The following is a 19,920-nucleotide window of genomic DNA, read 5'->3' on the forward strand; positions in this document are numbered from 1 at the left end:
ACTTAACGGCTAGCGAGAGATTGCGAAATTGCATCAAATTGGGCAAATAATCGCGCAATACAATCGATTTTTGGGCCGAAAAATGTGAGCGTGGAGAGCAGATTTCCAGTGCAACAGTTTTTCCATTTCCGCCATTTCTTATTGGCTATGGTTATATATACGGGCTATATATACACCAGACATGCACGAGCACGAACACACGCGAGCAGACGAAAACAGAGACGGAAGACGAACACGAACGAGAACAGAGCGAGAGGCGCGCACACACGACCGCGAAGAGAGGCAGGCAGCTGCTCGGACTGCCAGCTAGCCGAACTCTTCTGGCGCAGGCTGCGATGCCAGACCGTGGCGATTGCTCCTCCCACTCTAGCACACACACTCGCATATACTGGCGCGCAGGCAGACAGACAGAGAGATTATGTAGACGGAGATCGTGTGTCAACCGAAGGTTCGACTGCGCCTGCGCCCCAGCGCCTGACGCGATCTCTCGGGCTCGCTCGCTGCTGACAAACGCAGAGTCGGGGCCAAAGAACGCACCGGTGTTTCATTTGAGTTTCAGCGCTGAACCGGGCAACAATCTTTCACTCCTCCGCTCTGCGTCGCTCGATACCGTCGCGACATCTACCGTACATATCGATCTAGCCGTACAACTAGAGCAGATTGAAAGTGTTTTCCCCGAATAGAGAAAGAGAGATTGAGAGCATAGAGAAAAACTCGACAAGTTTTATAACCATTAATGATTAATCCAAAGAGTGTGTCCCGTGCCGCATGATTACCGTGTGATCGACCCTCGAATCGAATTCATTCGAGTTCGGAAAATTAATTGCACAAATATGAGAATCAATATCAATACGCGTATGCTAATGATGATTATGCCTCATTTATAGTGCGTTAATTGAACGTGAAATTGCCATAGAAATATACGTAATAATAATTCGCATAACAGCCCATAACCCAAACAAATAGTTCGAATACCCAATCTCTAAGTGAGTGTTTTGTGAGACGCAGTGTGAGTCGCAGAGTCGCAGCAACAAACAACAAACAAATAATGGATATAAGCTATATCTTTGTGATCTCCCTGATGCTGGCCCTATGCAGCAGCCAGGCCGAGAGCAAACAAAAGTCTGGACGGGGCCGAGGCTCCATGTGGTGGTAAGTCAATCGATCGACAATTCGAATTTCAAATGCAATTGAAAGCATTTAAAAGCATTCACCCGTGGTCTCTTGTGGGGGTTGACAATTAGCATCGAGGCCTTAACCATCAGAGCAAACAGCATACGAAAATAAGAAAACAAACCCCAAATAACCCAAAAGGGGCACAATGTCACAGAACAACAACCGCAGAACTTTGTATTATTGCGGCCGGGCACGCGCCAGCACTACATAACTTTCGGGCAACATTTCCTACAAAAAGAAACAAACACAAAAAAACCACAGAAGAGAAGTTAAAGGTCTTGTGCGTCACGCACAATGCGGAAGCTACAAAATGCACACAATCCACACCACATCAAAAAAAAAAACCACAAGCCTCTCTCGATCTGCGCTTTATGAAAGCAATTAAAAATTCTAAGCGCGCATTCAGCTTTTACTCGAGATGGCCATTGGATTGCTTTTCTCAGCCTCTGTGTGTGTGTTTGACACAGTTTAAGATGTGAATGGGAGTTGTGGCAGACACAGAGTTGGGGGTCTTAGAAGGAAGTCAGCTTTTTGGGATCTACCGCAGAGCAACATTTGAGCTGTGGCACCTGCAGGGCAATCAAGTTTGTTGCTTAAGTCTTTTGTGTGTTAGGGAAAGGAAAAGTTGTAGATTATAAGAAGCATTTAATCACAATTAAATAGTTGTTTTAAATGCATTAAAAATAAAACAAATAAATAGAAACTCGTAAGAAAGAATCTGTGAATGGTTTCACATAGATAAATAATTTAGAAAACTTTCTTCTGTTGTTCATTTGAACATTATTGGGTGCAATTAAATTCTGAAAGAGTAGCAGTAGCTTTATTTTATACAAATCTTTATTCTCAACTTAAATGAAATGACAAATCTTTAATAAACTAGCCATAAATAGTAGATACTTAAATATTTACACACTTTGTGATGTTTGTGATTGCCATTATGCCCTGCTGCTGAAGAGATTCCGGGACTTTGGAGCTTGATGAGTTGTTTGTTTGACTTTTATCATGTGCAAAACTTCGGCTAAGCCTTAATAACTTTTTATAACGGCATAAATTTCAACCGCAACAATAAAAAATCAACACAAAAATAAACACAGAAGATACTCGCGTACTACAGATACAGATACAGCAGATACAGAACGATTTTTTTGCTGTTGGAGCGAGCGAGCGAGTGGCTGCTGCGGATTGCCGTCGCATAAATCTCCGATGGGGAATCGATTTAATCCGCCTGGGAATTGAAATCGATTGGCAATCGCATGCCATGCCCCCGTCTGCCCGTCTGCCTCCTCACCCTTTCTTTTTTGCTTGCAAGATGTTACACTTTCGATCAAGATTTTTGTTTTATTTATGTGCTTGCTTTATTAATTTTTGTGTGCTTTGTGCATTACGCAATTGTTTCAAATGGAGGCGGTTTTTGTTCCCACCGCAATCAGCATTCAATTGAGATGGCAATTAATTTGCATTCAGCGCGACTGGCTGTCAATATAAATTTTGTTTAAGTAAATATATTTCACTTTTCTGCTAATGAAGCGGCGGAAAATATTATAAAGATCAACAGTTAGAACAAAAGAAAAATAAACGATGGCAGGTCAATGCGAGCAAAGAGACCGACAAGTGTCTGCAAATATTTATCCATCTATGAGGTGTACCGATAAATACTACCACACATTTATGTATCTGTATCTTTGTGTGGTTTATGCTTGAGCAACGCCGGCAATTGACGTGCACCGACCAGAAACACAAAAAAACGCTGGAAAATACAGAAAAGAAAAGCCGCAAAACGAAATGCCGTACAAAAACACAGCTCAAACTCAAGTCAAGTGGAAAAACCTACAACAAAAACCTGAAAAATACTCATGACAAAAAAACCAAAAACTAATAATGAAAATGTTTGTTGTTTGTTTGTTCAGGGCAAAGGGTCTGTCCTCATACTCATCCCCAATCCCTGTACTCATAATTAGGCGCAAGAACCAACTCAACCATTAAATAGTTTTGACAACTCCTCATAAACCATCTCTGTGACTGCCAAGATTGCTCTATTAACTTTCGGTTTATCTTGCAACCTCTTCCTCTCTCCTTTTTAGGGGCATTGCCAAGGTCGGCGAACCGAACAATATGTCACCCATCACCACTGGCATTATGTACATGGATCCCGCCATACACTCCACACTGCGGAGGAAACAGCGTCGCTTGGTGCGAGACAATCCGGGTGTGCTGGGAGCCCTCGTCAAGGGTGCCAATCTGGCCATCAGCGAGTGCCAGCATCAGTTCCGCAATCGACGATGGAACTGCTCCACCAGGAACTTCCTGAGAGGCAAAAATCTCTTCGGCAAGATTGTGGATCGAGGTGAGTCACAAGAAACGAAACTAAATAGCAGTATGGCATTTCCTTTGCCATCACTTAAGGTTCCCCTCTCAATCTCATTAGCTCTTTGCTTCTCCTTTCTTGTGGAAATATGATCTACCGATTGTGTTCGTTTTTCCTTTAGCTACCATAGAAAAACGCATCAACAAATTGCTTGCATAACCCAACTGCAACCTCATTTTCCTTTCGGTTTCCACTTTATTTACGAGTATGTTATGAAATGTCACTCCCCTGGACATGGACATCGTGTATGTTTCTCTCCCTCCCTCTCTGGCGGAGTGTGTGTGGCGCTTGTTTGTTATTGTAATACGATCTGGGCACTTGGTAATATGGTATTACTTGTATGTATACTTTGTACAATGCTCACGTATGTCTGTCTGTATATATGGGTTGACTACCCTTCAAGAGGGCACTTTCCCTGGCTGGTTGGAGACAAAGGGTTCGCCTTGTCATCATCTTGCAGTCCTCCATCCTCCATACTCCATCCTCCAGTGCACTTGCTCCACTTGCATTTCAGCATGTTTATGCTAATTGGCACAAGTTGGCAGCACCACCAGACCACGTCTGTGTCACTCACAATTGCTCATTCAAATCAATCAAATGTGCTTGTCTCGCTCTCGTGTCGTTGCGTCTCTTCTGGGAGTTGTTCGTTCGCTCGTTCGTTCGCCTGCTGCGAGTCGACTCCGATCCCAGGAGAGCGGCGACTGCAGAGCTCCCCCCGAGCGAGGCTGTCAACTGATTTTCATATATAAATATAAACAAAAGTCGCGCATGCGACTGACTGTCCTGCTGCTGTTTTCATTGGAAATTCTGCACTGCCTTTCATTTCTCCTGCCGTTTTATTAGCTACTGTTTTGTCCTGAATCCCACCAGAGCGCACTACCTGGGATCACTCGGATCACTCTTGGCCTCTGATTCTGTATCTATATCGTATGTCATTTGTGGGCGTGCCCACGTCGCGTGGCTCTGCCTTTGCCTCTGCTCATCTGCGCCGTACCTCTGCGCTCTGCGCTCGGCGATCCTCTGTCCGTCTGTCAACGGCAGCTGACTTTTATAGCCAGGCTCTTGACCTTATCAAGTCATTTTTACTCTCCGCTAACATCCTTTTTATGAGTCTCTCCTCTCGAAATCCCTCTTGACATTTTATGGATTACATAAAACGAAAACGAAATGAAAGGCTGGGAAAAAATTGCCTCGCCCGCTGGTGGTGACAGCTTTTTATCGCAGCACTTTCATCGCTTTCCACAATCAAATTTTTAATGTTCGCTCTTGCTCTCTCTCTTTTCTGTTTGACTCTTACTCTGCCCTTGCCCTTGGCCCTAATTAACACCTAGAGCGAAACCATTAACACTTGGGGTACCGATCGGATCCGAACCGATCCGAACCGAACCCTAGTGCAGTTCCAGTGGCTCTCAAACCAACCGACTGACGACTCTTCCTGTCCGTGTCGACCCATTTGCCAGCGGGGCACATTCCACTACATTCTTGTGCATTATTCACCTTTTTGTGTAGTTATTTTTTCGGGGTTTTTGGGGTAGAAGCCTAACTTGTTTTCTAATTGGTGACACCTTGTCAATTTGCCACGGCACACGGTTTAACAGGCTGTCTCTATTAGTGATTTCAACTTGCTTTTTGCATGGAACGAGCATCGATGTCTGCTTTGGCAATCATCGGTCGTGACGAACGAACCCACCCCGGGGTTGCCACTGGTTCAGGGTCCCTGTGGGTTTTATATCAAGGCTCTAAACTATTCCCGGAACTGTCAGTCTGCCAGTGGTCTCCTTCTAAGCAGCTTATCCCACAGATGAGCTGAGCCCTTCTCTAGGGTCCCTCTCCCTCTTTCTGTGCGCTAGGTACGTTAGTCAAGCGCTGTGCTTAGCCGAGGCTCATCTTGTGGTGCAGCTCCTGCTCCTGCTGCTGATTCTCCTCTTGGTCCTGCTCTCAATTTCAATTTCAATCAGTTTTTGCCACGCCCACACACAACGGAAATCCGTTTGTGGCAATTACGTGCACCAAAAACTTCTCATATTACATGCGGAAATACACGTATGTGTTCGTGGGGTTCCTTTTTTATCAGGTTTTTTTTTTTTTTTTTTTGGTGGCCCATTGCTCCATTTTGTTCGTGGAACGACACACCCTCCCAAACTCATTTCGCATTTCTTTTGTTAATTACTCAGGGCTCTTATTCCCATTGCCCATTCCCATTGCCGTATTCTCTTTAATTTATTATCTTTTGTTCGTTAACCATTTACCAAGCGCTATTTACATAAGAAAACCCACAAAAGCAGAGTATGAAATACGAAATGCAAACATAAAAACTCTCGATCTTTCACTCCCCCACCTCGTAAAAAGGTAACGCGAATTCTTGCTAAGCTAATCACCCAAAAAGCAAATGTCAGGCGCAATGACTGTGTCACGCCTCTGGCTCTGACTCTGCTCTCAGATACCTCAGATACCGTGGCAACTTTCGGTTCAGTATTATTCCCGAACGTTTGCGCATGCGCCGCCCGTTGTATCGTTATCGGGGGCCAAACATCTTGCACATATTTACACATCTTCTTCATGCCTTAAATTTTGGTTACTTACGTGAAATTATTTAAGGAAAACCGAAACCGAAACTGAAACCACCAACGACAAACAAGCAAACATTAACCGGGAATCGGTGGAAGGCTCTCCCGTGCGTAGTTCAAGAAAACAAATCATTTTTTGGTCGAATTCCAGGAATTGGAAATCAAAAGCGGCAAAATGTACGAGTAGCGTGCTTCAAGCGGAAGTTGTGCCTCGTCAATCGTCAAGCAGAGACTTGAGGCTAGTCAATCATAGATACATCCATCCACACATTCACACAGAAAGAGAGACGGGGCAGAGTTACTGAATGGAAACCCTAAATACATCATCTATAAATATAATATCTCAAAGAGTTAACACCCTGACGAACCCCCAAAACTAAACTCTTACCCATGAGAGTACAACAGTTGACAGTTTTCTCGCTCAGAGCCCTCCGAGTTCTGCCCTACCCTCTGTAGATCTTCAGCTACCTGACCCATCCATCCAGACGGACAGACCAACCATCCATACATCCATACAGAGACATACAATATATCATATCTTTTGAGCTATGAACTGAAGCGAAACCACTTGAAAAATTATCTGCAACATGTAAATTCAATTTTCATTGTTCTTTATCTGTGATGGTTGGTCTTTCAGAACAGAGAGTAGGAGAGTAGACACGGACACGGACACAGAAACAGAAACAGAGGCGAACAGAGGCAGTTTCGTATACTAAAAATAAAAAGTAAAGCAGGGGTACGGGTACGGGCACGGGTACGGTCCAGTACCCAAGAGAGACACGGAGAACTGTCCACTCGAATGGATTGTGTAGAGATGGGCAAAAGTGTTAAGTTGGAATTTATAGTTGAGCGTTTAATCTGTGTCAGGTTTGTGTGGCGTTGTGGTTTCTCCCCCCTGCAATCTGTTTCTGTTTCTACCTCTGCTCGAGCCTCCTGTGGCATTGATAACTTGAAGTGTCATAATTGACCAGACTTTGGAGGACAAGTGCCATTACTCATACTCATGCAAACGCAATGCCCCAACGAAATATTTGTAGCTCTCTTGTTGCCCACGTCGCAATCACTTGAGAGCTGAGATTGAGATCTTGTCTTGTCGTGGACCCCATCCACGGAACACCCAGAAGGCAAGCACCTAGCACCAGGGGGATGGGGAGGAGAAAAATGTGGTCAAAACTCAAAACTCATTCGCTTTCATTTCCATTTGCACTTGCAGGCTGCCGCGAGACGGGCTTTATCTATGCCATCACCAGCGCCGCGGTGACCCACTCGATAGCCCGGGCCTGCAGCGAGGGCACCATCGAGTCCTGCACCTGCGACTACAGCCACCAGTCGCGCTCCCCGCAGGCCAACCATCAGGCGGGCAGCGTGGCCGGTGTCCGGGACTGGGAGTGGGGCGGCTGCTCCGACAACATTGGATTCGGCTTCAAGTTCTCCCGCGAGTTCGTAGACACTGGCGAGCGTGGACGCAATCTGCGCGAGAAGATGAATCTCCACAACAACGAGGCGGGCCGAGCGGTAAGTTTCCCCTAGTCTTCATTTTGTCAGCTGCTGTTCGATGCTGGCCTGTGTTTGCGATTTACGACTGGGCTACTAAAAACCAGCGACGCATTGCTTCGACAGTTTCCCGTACGCTCCCGTAATTAATTGGAGGCGAACGCCAATTGGCCTAGGCTTAAGCTTGCTCTCTCTCGCGCATGGGAGAGAGGCGAACGGGAAAGCTGGCAACAGCTGGAACTGGTAGGATTGGCAGGGGGAGGAACTGCACTCGTTTTCGCTTGTGGGCCTCGTATATTAGCTTGCTGACAGCTTCCAGTTCGCCTGCACTTTCAGGAAAAATGGTAGGCCTTTAGTTTTGGGGCGTACAGTGAGTAAAATGATTAGACATCGATTAATTATCGATAGCATATAGAAGCGATAGCTTCAACTTCAACCTCCAACTAATTGTATTTGTTCAATTTATATTTGATGACCAATTTGGGCATTCAACTCCACTGTGGCCCAATTATGCCTCCTCCGGCGACGCTCTCTTGGCTCTTGTGGCTCTTGTGGTGTATGGATGCTGCGAGTGGGGTGTATAAAGTAGCCCACTGAGCCAACATCCATTACAGCTAGAGAAGACAACTGTAGATCCGGGGCCAGCCAATCCATGGATGCAGTGCTCCTCCAGTGTAGGGGCCCACCATCTGTGTTATTATTTTATTACTTGTTATGGGCTTCATCTTCGACTCCATCTCGATCTCCATAATCATTGCGATGATAATGGAGATGATGATGAAGTTGGTGGCTGGCTGCTGTGGCTGTGACTGTGGCTGTGGGCCCCCCAACTGCGTTGATTTCTTACTCTTAGTCGACGGAATCTTTGGGGCCTTGCACAATTACAACAAGAGGCAGCAGCAGCAGCATCAGCAGCATCACATGCAGGGGGAACATGCAACATGCGCACAGCAAGTTTCAACAACATTTATTGATTTTTAATAACTGCAACAACGTGGCAGGCGGGCCGCCAATCTCCAATCGAACAACAGCCGAGCCAAAGCAAAAAACAGCAAAATAATTAAGTGAAAAACATATTGGGACTCCATCGAGTCCATGGAGCGTAATAAAGTCATACTAATGAACAATCTCTCTCCCCTCCACATCTGTCTTGCAGCATGTCCAGGCTGAGATGCGGCAGGAGTGCAAATGCCACGGCATGTCCGGCTCGTGTACGGTGAAGACCTGCTGGATGCGTCTCGCCAATTTCCGTGTCATCGGTGACAATCTGAAGGCACGCTTCGACGGCGCCACCCGTGTCCAGGTCAGCAACAGTCTCCGGCAGAGTGCCAACGCCGTTGCCGTAGTCAGCCCGAATGCGGCGGGCTCCAACTCCGGCGGTTCCAATGGCCTGCTGCAGTCTGCAGTCAGCGTCTACGAGGATGAGGAGCGCATGCTGAACGATCACATGCCCGATCTGCTGCTGGACAACACTCATCTGAGCAGCAAGATTCACCATCCAAATATGCCATCGCCAAACAGTTTACCCATAGCGGGAGCAAGAGCCAGAAACGGACGTCGACAGGGTCGCAAACATAATAGGTAAGCATCGAATGAGACTTCTCTTTACATCACTCATAAAACAGAATAAATGAATGGGAACTTTACAGCAAAAGATAGTCAAAATCCACAGCTAACCATTACATATTCTTTATTGTGTCTCTGCAGATATCACTTCCAGTTGAATCCACACAATCCGGAGCACAAGCCACCTGGCTCCAAGGACATTGTCTACCTGGAGCCATCGCCCAGCTTCTGCGAGAAGAATCTGAGACACGGCATACTGGGCACTCATGGCCGGCAGTGCAATGAGACCTCTCTGGGTGTCGATGGCTGTGGCCTGATGTGCTGCGGGCGTGGCTACCGAAGAGATGAGGTCGTCGTCGTGGAGCGATGCGCCTGCACCTTCCACTGGTGTTGCGAGGTCAAGTGCAAGCTGTGTCGAACCAAGAAGGTCATCTACACGTGTCTATAAGTAGTTCCCACCCAACCCCACCATCCATCCTCATTCTAGGTATCTAAATCCACTCCCTCTTTTCTATGTACGTGTTATGTATTTTGTCTACGCTTAGCCTTTGTTATTAGCCACTTAAGAGCCTAGACTGTAGCCTAGTTAAAGATACAGCTACCAAGCCCCCACCACCACACTCTCTCCAACCCCTACATCATGTTTAACTCTTACTTTTGATAGCAGTATTACGGGAGGAATCAATGAATAGATTTCATGAGGAATACAACTTATGTTTGCCCAGTTCTTAGTTATGTAAGCCAGCAAATTATTTTGTAAATTACAATTGCTGCACGTCCATCCCATCCCATCCCATCCCTTAGTCTAGGGTTTAATTTTAGTTTAGCTTAAAGTTTTACTAGCGCGTCCCCCTCCCTCTAGCCCCTCTACAAATCTTTGCTCTTTCTTTCTCTGAACGAAAAAAAGTTTTAAATCATTTTTAAATCATCGAAAAACAAGACTGAACAAATTCAACATCGCGCCGCTCTCCCTCCGTCGTCTATATCTTTCGAAAATCGAATATTGCTTCCATGCTGCTTTGGCCGGGCTCAAAGCGGATGGAAAGCGGGAATAGATCAGAAATCATTTAGCAAGTAAGCGAAGAGCCAAGGCTGGAAAACACATTGGAATGGATCTTCCAAGATGGTATTTCCACCAAGAACCTTGGCTACCTCCCCCCCTCCCAAAACCATTTACTAATTTTTGTGTACATAAATAAGAATTAATTTAATGTAGGAGTCCTTGTCCAAATGAATCATCCACCCATTTTGTTGCTTGGAATTTATGAAATTTTGCACATAAGAGAAGAAAATCATATAAAATATATTTTTTTTGGTAACTCATTTATTTATGGAAGTGTTTTTAGCCCACCCCGCCCCGCTCCAACCCATTGTAGGTATTACTAATTAATTAAAATGCACCTGGCTGGTTAGTCGAACTATAAATAATGTCTAGGCTTACAATAGCTATACGCACGAGTATCTATAAATAAATATATTTAATTAATTTATACTAGATGATAGACATTCAATTTTGTAAAGTATTAATGCGAGCGAGAAACAACAACAAAAATTAAAAACAAAAAACAGCAAAAAAATACGAATCGAAATGCAAACCGAAAACACACAACAAATCAATAAAAAAGCAAATCAAAACAACAATTACAAAATAAAACCTAGAGTGGAATTTATTTACCTGTGGCTTTGGGCAATTATTTGGATCAAGTGTGCGGCAATTAGCTAGAGGCCAGAGGCCAGAGGCGGGCAGAGGCCAAGGAGCAACCGCAGCAGGTCAGGGTTTCTGCTTTGTGGCATTTCAATATTTGATTTAAAGCAGCAGCAGCCGCAGCAGCTCTCTCGGTGGCAGTTTCCCAAGCGCATTTTTTGCTGCTGCAACTGCAAGAAACTGTCAACCTGGGGCAGGCCACACCAGCAACAGCAACAACAGCAGACGACAGTTGCATCTTTTGTATATCGTCGGCAAAAGTCAGCGGACCTGAGGCTCCCCGCACATCTGACAATGCGAACGACAATTCCGCGCTGTCAGCGGCAAGCCATCGAATGTGGCTTTCAAGTTTCAGCGACGACGACTACGACGACGAGGAAGATCGGACCACGACATGCAATTGCCCGACCAACTATGCAACCTGACATCCGACAGATCTAGACGAGAGCCACAGAGCAAGAGAGAGAGAGAGAGAGCGACGAGAGATCTGGAGCTGGATGAGGCTTACATTGATCCTGATTTCAGCTACTGATCTGCAGATGAAGATGGAGTTGGACCCTGGATAGCTGGATAGCTGGATAGCTATGCACCCAACAATCGTACATTGTATATATATAAAAAGTGATCGTGCTACATGTGTCCAATGCGGTTGACAGTTTTGTTTCGCTTTTTCTTTTCTTTTTTCCGTTTTTTTGTTGATACGGGTGGGAAAACAATTTTTCGTCCGGTAAACGGGATTCCACAGAGATGTTTGATTAGCCGGGTGTTTGGGGCCTTGAACTGGCATTGCTGGAATAAAAAGGATACGATCGGAGGAAGTGAATGGAAGATCATCAAGCTTTCATTGAGCTTCAGCTTGGCCTAGTTTTGAGCATCAACAACAAAGCATCGACATAGAGAGAGCAGCTTGAAGATACTCTAATTAGAAATGAAAACCAATAGAGAACAGGATCGGATTGATCATCTAAAGAGATTCTAAAAGAACTCTAAAAAATTCTCCAATCTTCGAATCATCAACCTACTGTCCACTCTCTATCCTCCTGTACAGCTCCATGCTCTGACCATTATGTCAGCTGTAATTAGAGAATAGATACAAAATGCCTGGCAAATGATTCACGAGCTGTTGCCTTCAACGCCTCAGCGGAGACTCATATAACACAAAGGCTCGAACGACATACACGTACAGACTCCACTCCATCTCTAAAGCCTAACGCGTTGGATCCTCATCCTCGGGCATTATTAAGCATCATAACCCCACGGGGCACATAGTACGCCTAGTTAGAGAGTGACGTGCCATTGTTGTTATGTTATGGCACAGCGAGGCGACAATTGTTGTCTCCAATGAGTCGTCGTTGTCGTCTTCGTCTTGGACTTGCACTTGGACTTGGACGTCGTCGTCGTCGCTGTCGCTGTCTGGTCCAAAGAGACATTGCTCCTAATCAATAAAACTAACGAGCGGATTAAGATTATGTTTGCCGTGGCAGCTTCAGGCTCAGCATCAGCTTCAGCTTCAGTTGCAGCGTCTCGCACAGAGGCGAGAGACCAAAAGCGGCGCACGCTCATCCCAAAAATGGTCAGGCGGCCTAATGAATTGCAAGTCGCCGGAGCCTGTCCAGCATATACAATAAAGAAGAAAACAAAACAGCAAAAACCAATCGAATTGAATCGAGGATCCTCATCTGGGGTTCCTACTCGATGCGAGAGTCGTCAATCGGTCGGTCGCTTCGCTCTGCCGTTGCTTCGATCGATGTATCGATGATCGGTGGTGCGGTTGAGCGTTCAATGGTTGGCTTGATGGGGATGTGACAATGACAGTTGTTGTTCGTCATGTTTGGTGCATGTATAGCCAGCCGCCCGGTTTGTTTCCACCGATCCGCTCTTCTTTTGTGTTGTAATTGCAGACGCCACACGTTTCGCGCGCTGTTTGATTTGGAAATTGCAACAGATCGGCTCGGAATGGGCAATATCGCGATGGGGGCATCTCATTGACTTGGCATTCCAGGCACGCGCATGCCTTGGCATGACAAGACTTTCAAGCCCTCGCTCTCTCACTCTCTCACTCTGTGCCACCAGAGCCCACAAAGGGCCACAGATGAACATTTTCGACAGCAAGCCTCATGGTGTGCGAGTGTGTGTGTGTGTGGTGTGTTAATTAAGTGGCAATTGTTGCGAGGCGTGAGAATTTGGCGGATTAGGTAAAGAAATGTAAGTGACCTAAGACACAAACAAGTTGTGGAGGGAGGAGCTGGGTTCCCCATTAAGGAAGTGATCGAAAACTCTTTGCAGAAGTTTCTTTTTAGTGACCCAAACCAAACACACAAAAGAGTACAAGACTTAGTTGGGTGTAAGTTTCTCAATAAGGAAGTACGCTGAGGGAGAGGCACTGCATAATTTGCTGAGCAAAGTGAACTAAGCTCAGGTGTGTCGCAGTCAAATTCCTCAAGGAAAAGGCACTGAATAATTTGGTGACCCAAACCCAAACCAAAACCAACTTGAAATCTAGCTCAAGTGACCCAAATCCCTGAAGGGAAATGCTGTTCCAACTAAGGACAGACTGCGACTGGTGACCCCCACAACGCAACATTATTTCAATCGACAATCTAGAGAGGTGTGGGTAGAGGTACCCTTTTGGTTAACTCGGTGCAAACATTGGCCTAGTGCCTATGGCTATCAATCATCGGCCCAAGGCTGTTAACATTGGCGACAACTTCTGCGATTGTCACTACCAGGAAGCAATGACCAAGCAAAGACCACCAGAGGCGACTCGGACTCCCCATGCCCTCAGAGACTAGACCAGAGGCCAGCCAGACAGACTGCGACACTGGACACTGGACTGTTGGACCATGTAATTAACGGCACGCAAAAAGTGTTTGTAAAGCATTTATGGGATGTATGACGGGGTTGGGGATGCAACTGGTGGACAGGGACACAGGGACAGGGGATCCTCTCTAGCATAGCCATTGGATATGGGTGTCCCATTGGCTAAAGGCGACACGCATGTAAACATTACCATTTTTGGCTAAAGACGCGACAGCTGCTTGGACATTGGACTGTCCACGCAGTTGCCTTCCCGGTTGGCTAGATGGATGGATGGATGGATGGCTGGCTGGACTTCGACTTTGACTTCGACTTCACGTCAGCATCCACTGGCACTCCGCTCTCCAATCTCCAATCTGGGTGGCCGTCAGTAGTGCTCTGACGTTCGTAATTGAGTTACAAAAAGGTCAATCGATCGACGGTGATGTGGAGTGTCAGTGCTCGACTTTAATTTATTTTATAATTACACGCACTTTATGCCTAATTAGTTTTGTTTTTATATTCCCGCTTCCTACATCTGTCCTCCGGTCTTGTCTCTTCTCTCAGGTTGCTGCCTGGTTCAGTATCTGTGTCTGCGTCCGCGGGTCGGGGCCACAAAAAAGTTTCCCATCATTTGGCTTCCATTATGCAGCGTTCGCGGCCACCGAATTCCAGAGGTGCGCGCGAATGGGCGTCAGGTTTGCACAAAAAAGAAACGAAAGAAAGAGAAGAAGAAATAAGCTGAAGCCGAAGAGGTAGATACCCTCGTAGACACGTTGTTTTTATGGGAATAATTATTATTATTTAAAGCATGAAGAAAATAAGTTTCCCGGAGAGTGCGACTCTCGCTCTTTACCAGTGAGACTCGCATTTTGAATGTCCTCTCATTTAAGTAACAAAATTATTCAAAATGCGCAAACATCTTGTAAAAGTCAAAGTACTCCTTTGAGGGCACACACAAATATTCCCTCCGAACAAAGGAGTAAGGCTGACTGTGGACAGAGGTGCACACAGTGAAGTGTGGAGTGTGGAGAGGGTGCGCCTGGGTGCCCACTACAATTCCCAGTCAACGGATGCGAGCGTTCCCAGTCCTCCGCCTCCGCCTCCTCCTCCACCTTGTAGTAGTTTACTCATTCAGTGTGCCTGCCCCCGTCCCTGTCTTCGTCCTCGCCTTGTACCGTTTTGAATCCAGATTGAGGAGTACGTACGAGTGGACTGGAGCGATCATCTCATCGGGGCGCTTTTGTGGCCGCGTCTTCGTCTTCATCGCTACATCAACGCACTCCTTTGTTTGTCCGGGCCCTTTAGCCTGACCCTAGTGCTATCTCTCTCTCTCTCTCTCGCGTCTCTCCGTTCGCCTGAGCCTCCCCACCCCTGCTCTCCTGATCCATGCTCGCTGACTGAGTGAGTCGGTCGGTGCGCCAACTTTGTTTAAGTTCGCGTTGGCTTATTGTTTGCTGTTCTTTTTTTTACTCTTTATTTTTGTCTTATTGCTCTTGTGTTGTTGCTGTTCCTGTTGTTGGTTTTGTGTGCTGATGCCCTTGCCGAAAATTAAAGAGGAAATTATGGGGTATTATGATTGAGTTAGGAACTTGGAAATGCCATTTGAACGGGAAGTTAAAATCGTATAAAGATTGTTTTAGTTACAACTGTTAGAGAGTAGTTCAGTTAAGGAGATAATTTGTTTCATCAGAAAAACAGGAGAGGAAGAGATCTGTATTTGAATACACTTAAACTTCACTCAATATTTCCCTTAACCACCAAAAAGGGTATCCACGAATAGCACTCAACTAAAGAGAATGTTTTTGGTTGGTTGGTGGGTGCGATTTGATAATACAACTTATAAAGCGCAGGGCTGGACATCCTTACCCCCAATTATGTGAAGATGAAAGGAACTGCTGTACGCCGGAGACACACCCTCTCCGAGACAACAACTTGACTACAGGAAGTTTCGCATATCTGCCACAACAAAAGATCATATCCAGGGAAGGGACTCACCGAAACCATATCTACAATATAAGCACACAAAATATACGAGTGTACGCGAAAGTATATATAAATCCGATCCATCTTGCAACTTCCTTTGGACGCAGCACTTGAGACAGTTTTTTCTTGCACTTGTGCAAGAAAATGAGGCAGAAGACGATGAAACTTGGCGGCATCTTCTCAGTGCACCTTGATTGTGAGAAAGATACCGAAAGCAACAACAACCAGCAGCCGGCAGCAGGCAGAAGGCAGCAGAAAGCGAAGGCAAACAATGAGAAGGCCGCAGGAATTCCTCGACAGAGATTAAGCCAGAGGATCGGAGACAACGGAGAGAGGGTTCGGAGAGAGAGAGAGAGAGGACGGTGCTCCAAACAGGTGCTGAGCAAATGGCAAACTATGCCACAAGGTATTGGGGCAATTAGTGCTCAACTAATTGATTTAAGGCATTTCCTTTCTGTCCCCATGCCAGCGATGCAAGCGGATGGAGGAGGAGGATGGAAGATGGAGGCGGAGGCGGAGAGGCAGAACGATTTCCGCATGAGACAAAAGTCGTCTCCTTGTCTCGAGTGGAACGTCTTTTCCAGGCATCTATGGCATTTGGACATCACATCGCTTTATCGCAATTCTCATACTCCTTCTCCCTCTTTACCTCGCCCTCGATATATATCTGGCTCCCTCTCTTTCTCTGGGGAGGCAATTAAAAGCGTCTCCGCACTGATTGCAACAATTTCAGGTTAAATAAATGGAACGAAGAGCGCTCAACAACGACGATATCTCTAAGCTGGAGCTAGCTCCAGGAGCACTGCTCCTCCAGCCTCCGATGCTGCAGAGTTGGGCATGGAGCTCCTCATCCTGTGGCTTCATCTTCATTTCCATGGTCCCCGACCTGAAAGTATTTAGTTTCAATTTGTTGCTTTGTTAGTGCGTGTTTCGAGATTTTTCATTTCTCTGCTTTATTTTTGTCGCTGGAGTGGAGAGCTAGAGATGAGTGAGAGAGTGTGATGTGATTGTGTGGAGAGTAAGTTCGGGCCAAGACTCCTCGTATAAATCGTATTCTCAAACCTACCCCCTTCGATATTCCACTCCCACTTTCCTATTTCCGTGTCACGTTGACATCTTTAGCTGTGGAGTAGGGAACCTGCTTCCAGTCTCCTTACATCGCCTCACTCCCATGTGAACCCACAACGCTGATTAATTTTTGCGCTATTTACACGCTCGTTGGCCCGTTGTGCTCCACTGTGTGTGCCTCAGTTGATGCCTTTTAGCTGCAGCTTTAATTTTGCAAAATTAGTCACGCGATTTTTATGTACTCTCCAAAACGGGAGGAGAGGCGCTGCGAAGAGTACTTCGCTACCTCAAAGAGGAGGAGGCTAGCAGGCAGGCAGGCAGAGAGGCAGGCAGGCAGGCAGCGGGCAGGTTAACTAGTCGGAGCTCCAGTCAGATGACAAATGATTTTATTAGCTTAGTTGAGTTAATCAATGTTGATGGTATTTATTAATTATGTTGTGGGCCTTCTTGTGTCTTGTGTTGCCTGCTCGTTTGGCTGGACCGTCTTGGGTTATTCGATCGCCGATCCTCGATCGCACATGACGTTCGATGGAGGAAGGAAGTGAACGACGACATGCAGCTATGTGGATGTGGATGTGGATGTGCTTTGGTCTAGGGTTGGAGGCAGCTCCGCTCTGCTCTGGTCTCTGGTCTGCAAATATTAGCTTGGTTGGTGGTGGCGCATCGAATCCGTATGCCAAATTCAAGGCAAAAGTCAAATTACACGCGCCGACCAAATTGAGTTCAATAATAAGCATGAAGGAAGGTACAGACCACAAGACTGGACCTCAGTCATCGTCACGAAACGTCTTCATTCGCCTTGGTTCCCCAGAGATACTCTCAATACACAGGGAGATAGAGCGGGAGAGAGAGAGGAGAGACCTCCGGATGCGCCTCCGACTCTTATGGCTTAAGCGACTGCACCCGATAGTAGTCATCAAAATACACAGACAGACACAGCAGATATCCAAAGTGCCCTCAGGCCAAAGGGATCTCGAGACTGCCGACTGGACCCTGCTCTTGGTGTTGGTGTTGGTCTTGGAGTGGTTTTCCAACTCCCAGGTAGTCACGGCTCCAGTCACGGGTGGGCGACCATATGCAAAGGCTTCCTCCCTCTCCCTCTCTCACTCCCTCACTCGATGGCAATTTAACACACTTTGGCGCGTGAATTAAGGCCAATTTGGGAATTAAGTAATCTGGCTTTAGCCCTCCTCCTCTGGCTGCAGTTCGCTTGCGTGATGGGATGGCCCAAAAGTGTATTAGTGACACTTTGCAGATTGCACATATAAATATATAGAAGTACTGGGGATGTGCTAGTATCAATCTGGGTCTTGGATAATGAGAGAATTTGTTTGATAAGAGTGAGGCTCCTGAAATGTAAATGTCTGCATATCTATGTGCAGTGTGTGGCATTTCTTGTAATGTTCTTCGAATCCTTAGGGTATGCAATAAGTTTACAAATATTCTACAATATTCCAAGTTTTTTGTTGAATCTTTAAGATACGATCCTCCAATATTAAGACATCATCCTCCCTGTCAACAGCTTCCTGCTACCAAAAAGACTTTCATGTCAAGGTCAGACCACGAAATGACTTCATCCAAAGCCCAACGATTGACAAAATGTAACAAGAACCAGTCGATGGCCCAAAAGAATAAGTTGCTGTTAATGAGAAATGTCGGTTGTCAGTTTTAGTTGAGTTTTCTTTGGCTGCCGTGCCCCTGTTCTTCAGGAGATGATGTCTTGGTCTGGGTCTGGGGTCTGGTCTGTCAGGGTAAAGCTCATTTCGCTAATCGCATCAATAAAGCTTATCAAGCTCACCAGCAACAGAAACAGAAACTGAAAGGAGCACCAAGAGCAAGAGCAGCCAAATTAAATGCCCTCAAATGTCGTCGTCGTCGTCGTCATCGCAAAATGCGCTTAAGCGTGTTGATCGATAAATTGGCACAGATCGGAGGAGATCGAGGATCCCCCGATCAGTTGGAGGATCGGTGATGAGGAGCAGCGTATATCCACTCAAGACAAAACGCACACAAAATGCGGAATGAAGTCATCTGCCAGAGGAGCCAAGTCGCTTTGTCAACCGATTTCGCGTGTAGTTCGAGGCCTAATCTGACAGTGGATCGCCATCGCCATCGCCCTAGCTTCAGGTCTGAGTTTCAGCCCGAGGGTTGAGGTTCAAAATCACATCACAGATTCCAGATTCCAGGTCCAGCCGCTGGGGCCCTTTATTTTTCGTCAGTCACACCGCCACCGACAGCTGAGCGACATTAATGCCTCCTGGCAGTCGCCCTGCACAAATTAGCAAAAATGTCGAACTGCCGGTTTGGCTTCAACCTTCTTCCTCTCCCTCTCTGCTTTTATTTTGTTTTTTGCTGGGCTATCTCCGTGATCTCTGATCGCTTATGATCTCGCTTATGTTTCTATGATTCAGCACCCCGATTGGTAGCCATCCATCCATCCATCCATTCGGGCAAACCATTCGGTTGTGCTTTATATTCCAATCGCCCTTCGTCTCATTTCGCTTTGAATTTGCTGTCTTTTTGTCTGCGATTTTATTTTGTTTGCGGTTTTCGGCTCTCGGCTCTCGGCCGCGCATCATAATGTTTTTGCGCATGGCAGATCTAATCTTTGTCCGAATAAAAAAGGGTTCCGGCGGCGCATTTTTCGACATTTTTATGGGGAAATTATTGTAACCCAATCTCGTTTGGGCGCACCACAGAAACCTCGCATTGCATTTTGTCCTAACGTTGACGTCTTGCGGTTAACATTACTCTCCCTCCTCCTCCTCTGTCTCGCATCAAGGCAAATTCGCACCGACAAATGCATTGAGCATGGCGATCCGACTGGGAGGGATACTTCGATTGGATTGTATCTGGAGCGTGGCAAGAGGTATTGGTGGTAAATGAGGATGAGAAGTAAGATTTATATTTACTAATACTATTAAAATATCTTCATATCTTCAGCAGTCTACATTTGTTATATATTTTTATATTCGGTAATCAAAAGAATGAACCAAATCAGTACTCAATAACACAGAGAGGAACGTGGACATAAATTGGACTTTGTATTAACTGCTCCTTTGGCCATTGATCAACCATCCTGAAGAGCATATTTTCAGCACCAAAATTACACATTAAATACTCGAATTTGTTTAAAAAATCTTCCACCAAATTGTGTTGTAATTATCATTAATATTAATGAATATTTACTGCCAATT

General features: G+C 45.9%; 1 protein-coding gene across 1 annotated transcript; it reads left to right on the forward strand.

Moving 5' to 3' along the window:
* The first annotated feature begins 526 nt into the window (after positions 1-526).
* LOC117900625 (protein wingless) lies at positions 527-10,251 on the forward strand. The gene is made up of 5 exons (XM_034811054.1): positions 527-1,152; positions 3,258-3,520; positions 7,322-7,623; positions 8,759-9,183; positions 9,310-10,251. The coding sequence occupies exons 1-5, from the start codon at positions 1,049-1,051 to the stop codon at positions 9,614-9,616; spliced, it is 1,401 nt and encodes a 466-aa protein (XP_034666945.1). The 5' UTR covers positions 527-1,048; the 3' UTR covers positions 9,617-10,251.
* The last annotated feature ends 9,669 nt before the right edge of the window (positions 10,252-19,920 follow it).

The sequence above is a fragment of the Drosophila subobscura genome, chromosome U, assembly GCF_008121235.1.
Source record: "Drosophila subobscura isolate 14011-0131.10 chromosome U, UCBerk_Dsub_1.0, whole genome shotgun sequence".
NCBI classification, from domain to species: domain Eukaryota; kingdom Metazoa; phylum Arthropoda; class Insecta; order Diptera; family Drosophilidae; genus Drosophila; species Drosophila subobscura.

Coding starts and splice junctions, on each gene's coding strand:
- LOC117900625 (XM_034811054.1), top strand. CDS start 1,049: ATGGATATAAGCTATATCTTTGTGATCTCCCTGATGCTGGCCCTATGC. Junction 7,624..8,758: donor ACAACGAGGCGGGCCGAGCG/GTAAGTTTCCCC, acceptor TCTGTCTTGCAG/CATGTCCAGGCTGAGATGCG. Junction 9,184..9,309: donor CAGGGTCGCAAACATAATAG/GTAAGCATCGAA, acceptor GTGTCTCTGCAG/ATATCACTTCCAGTTGAATC.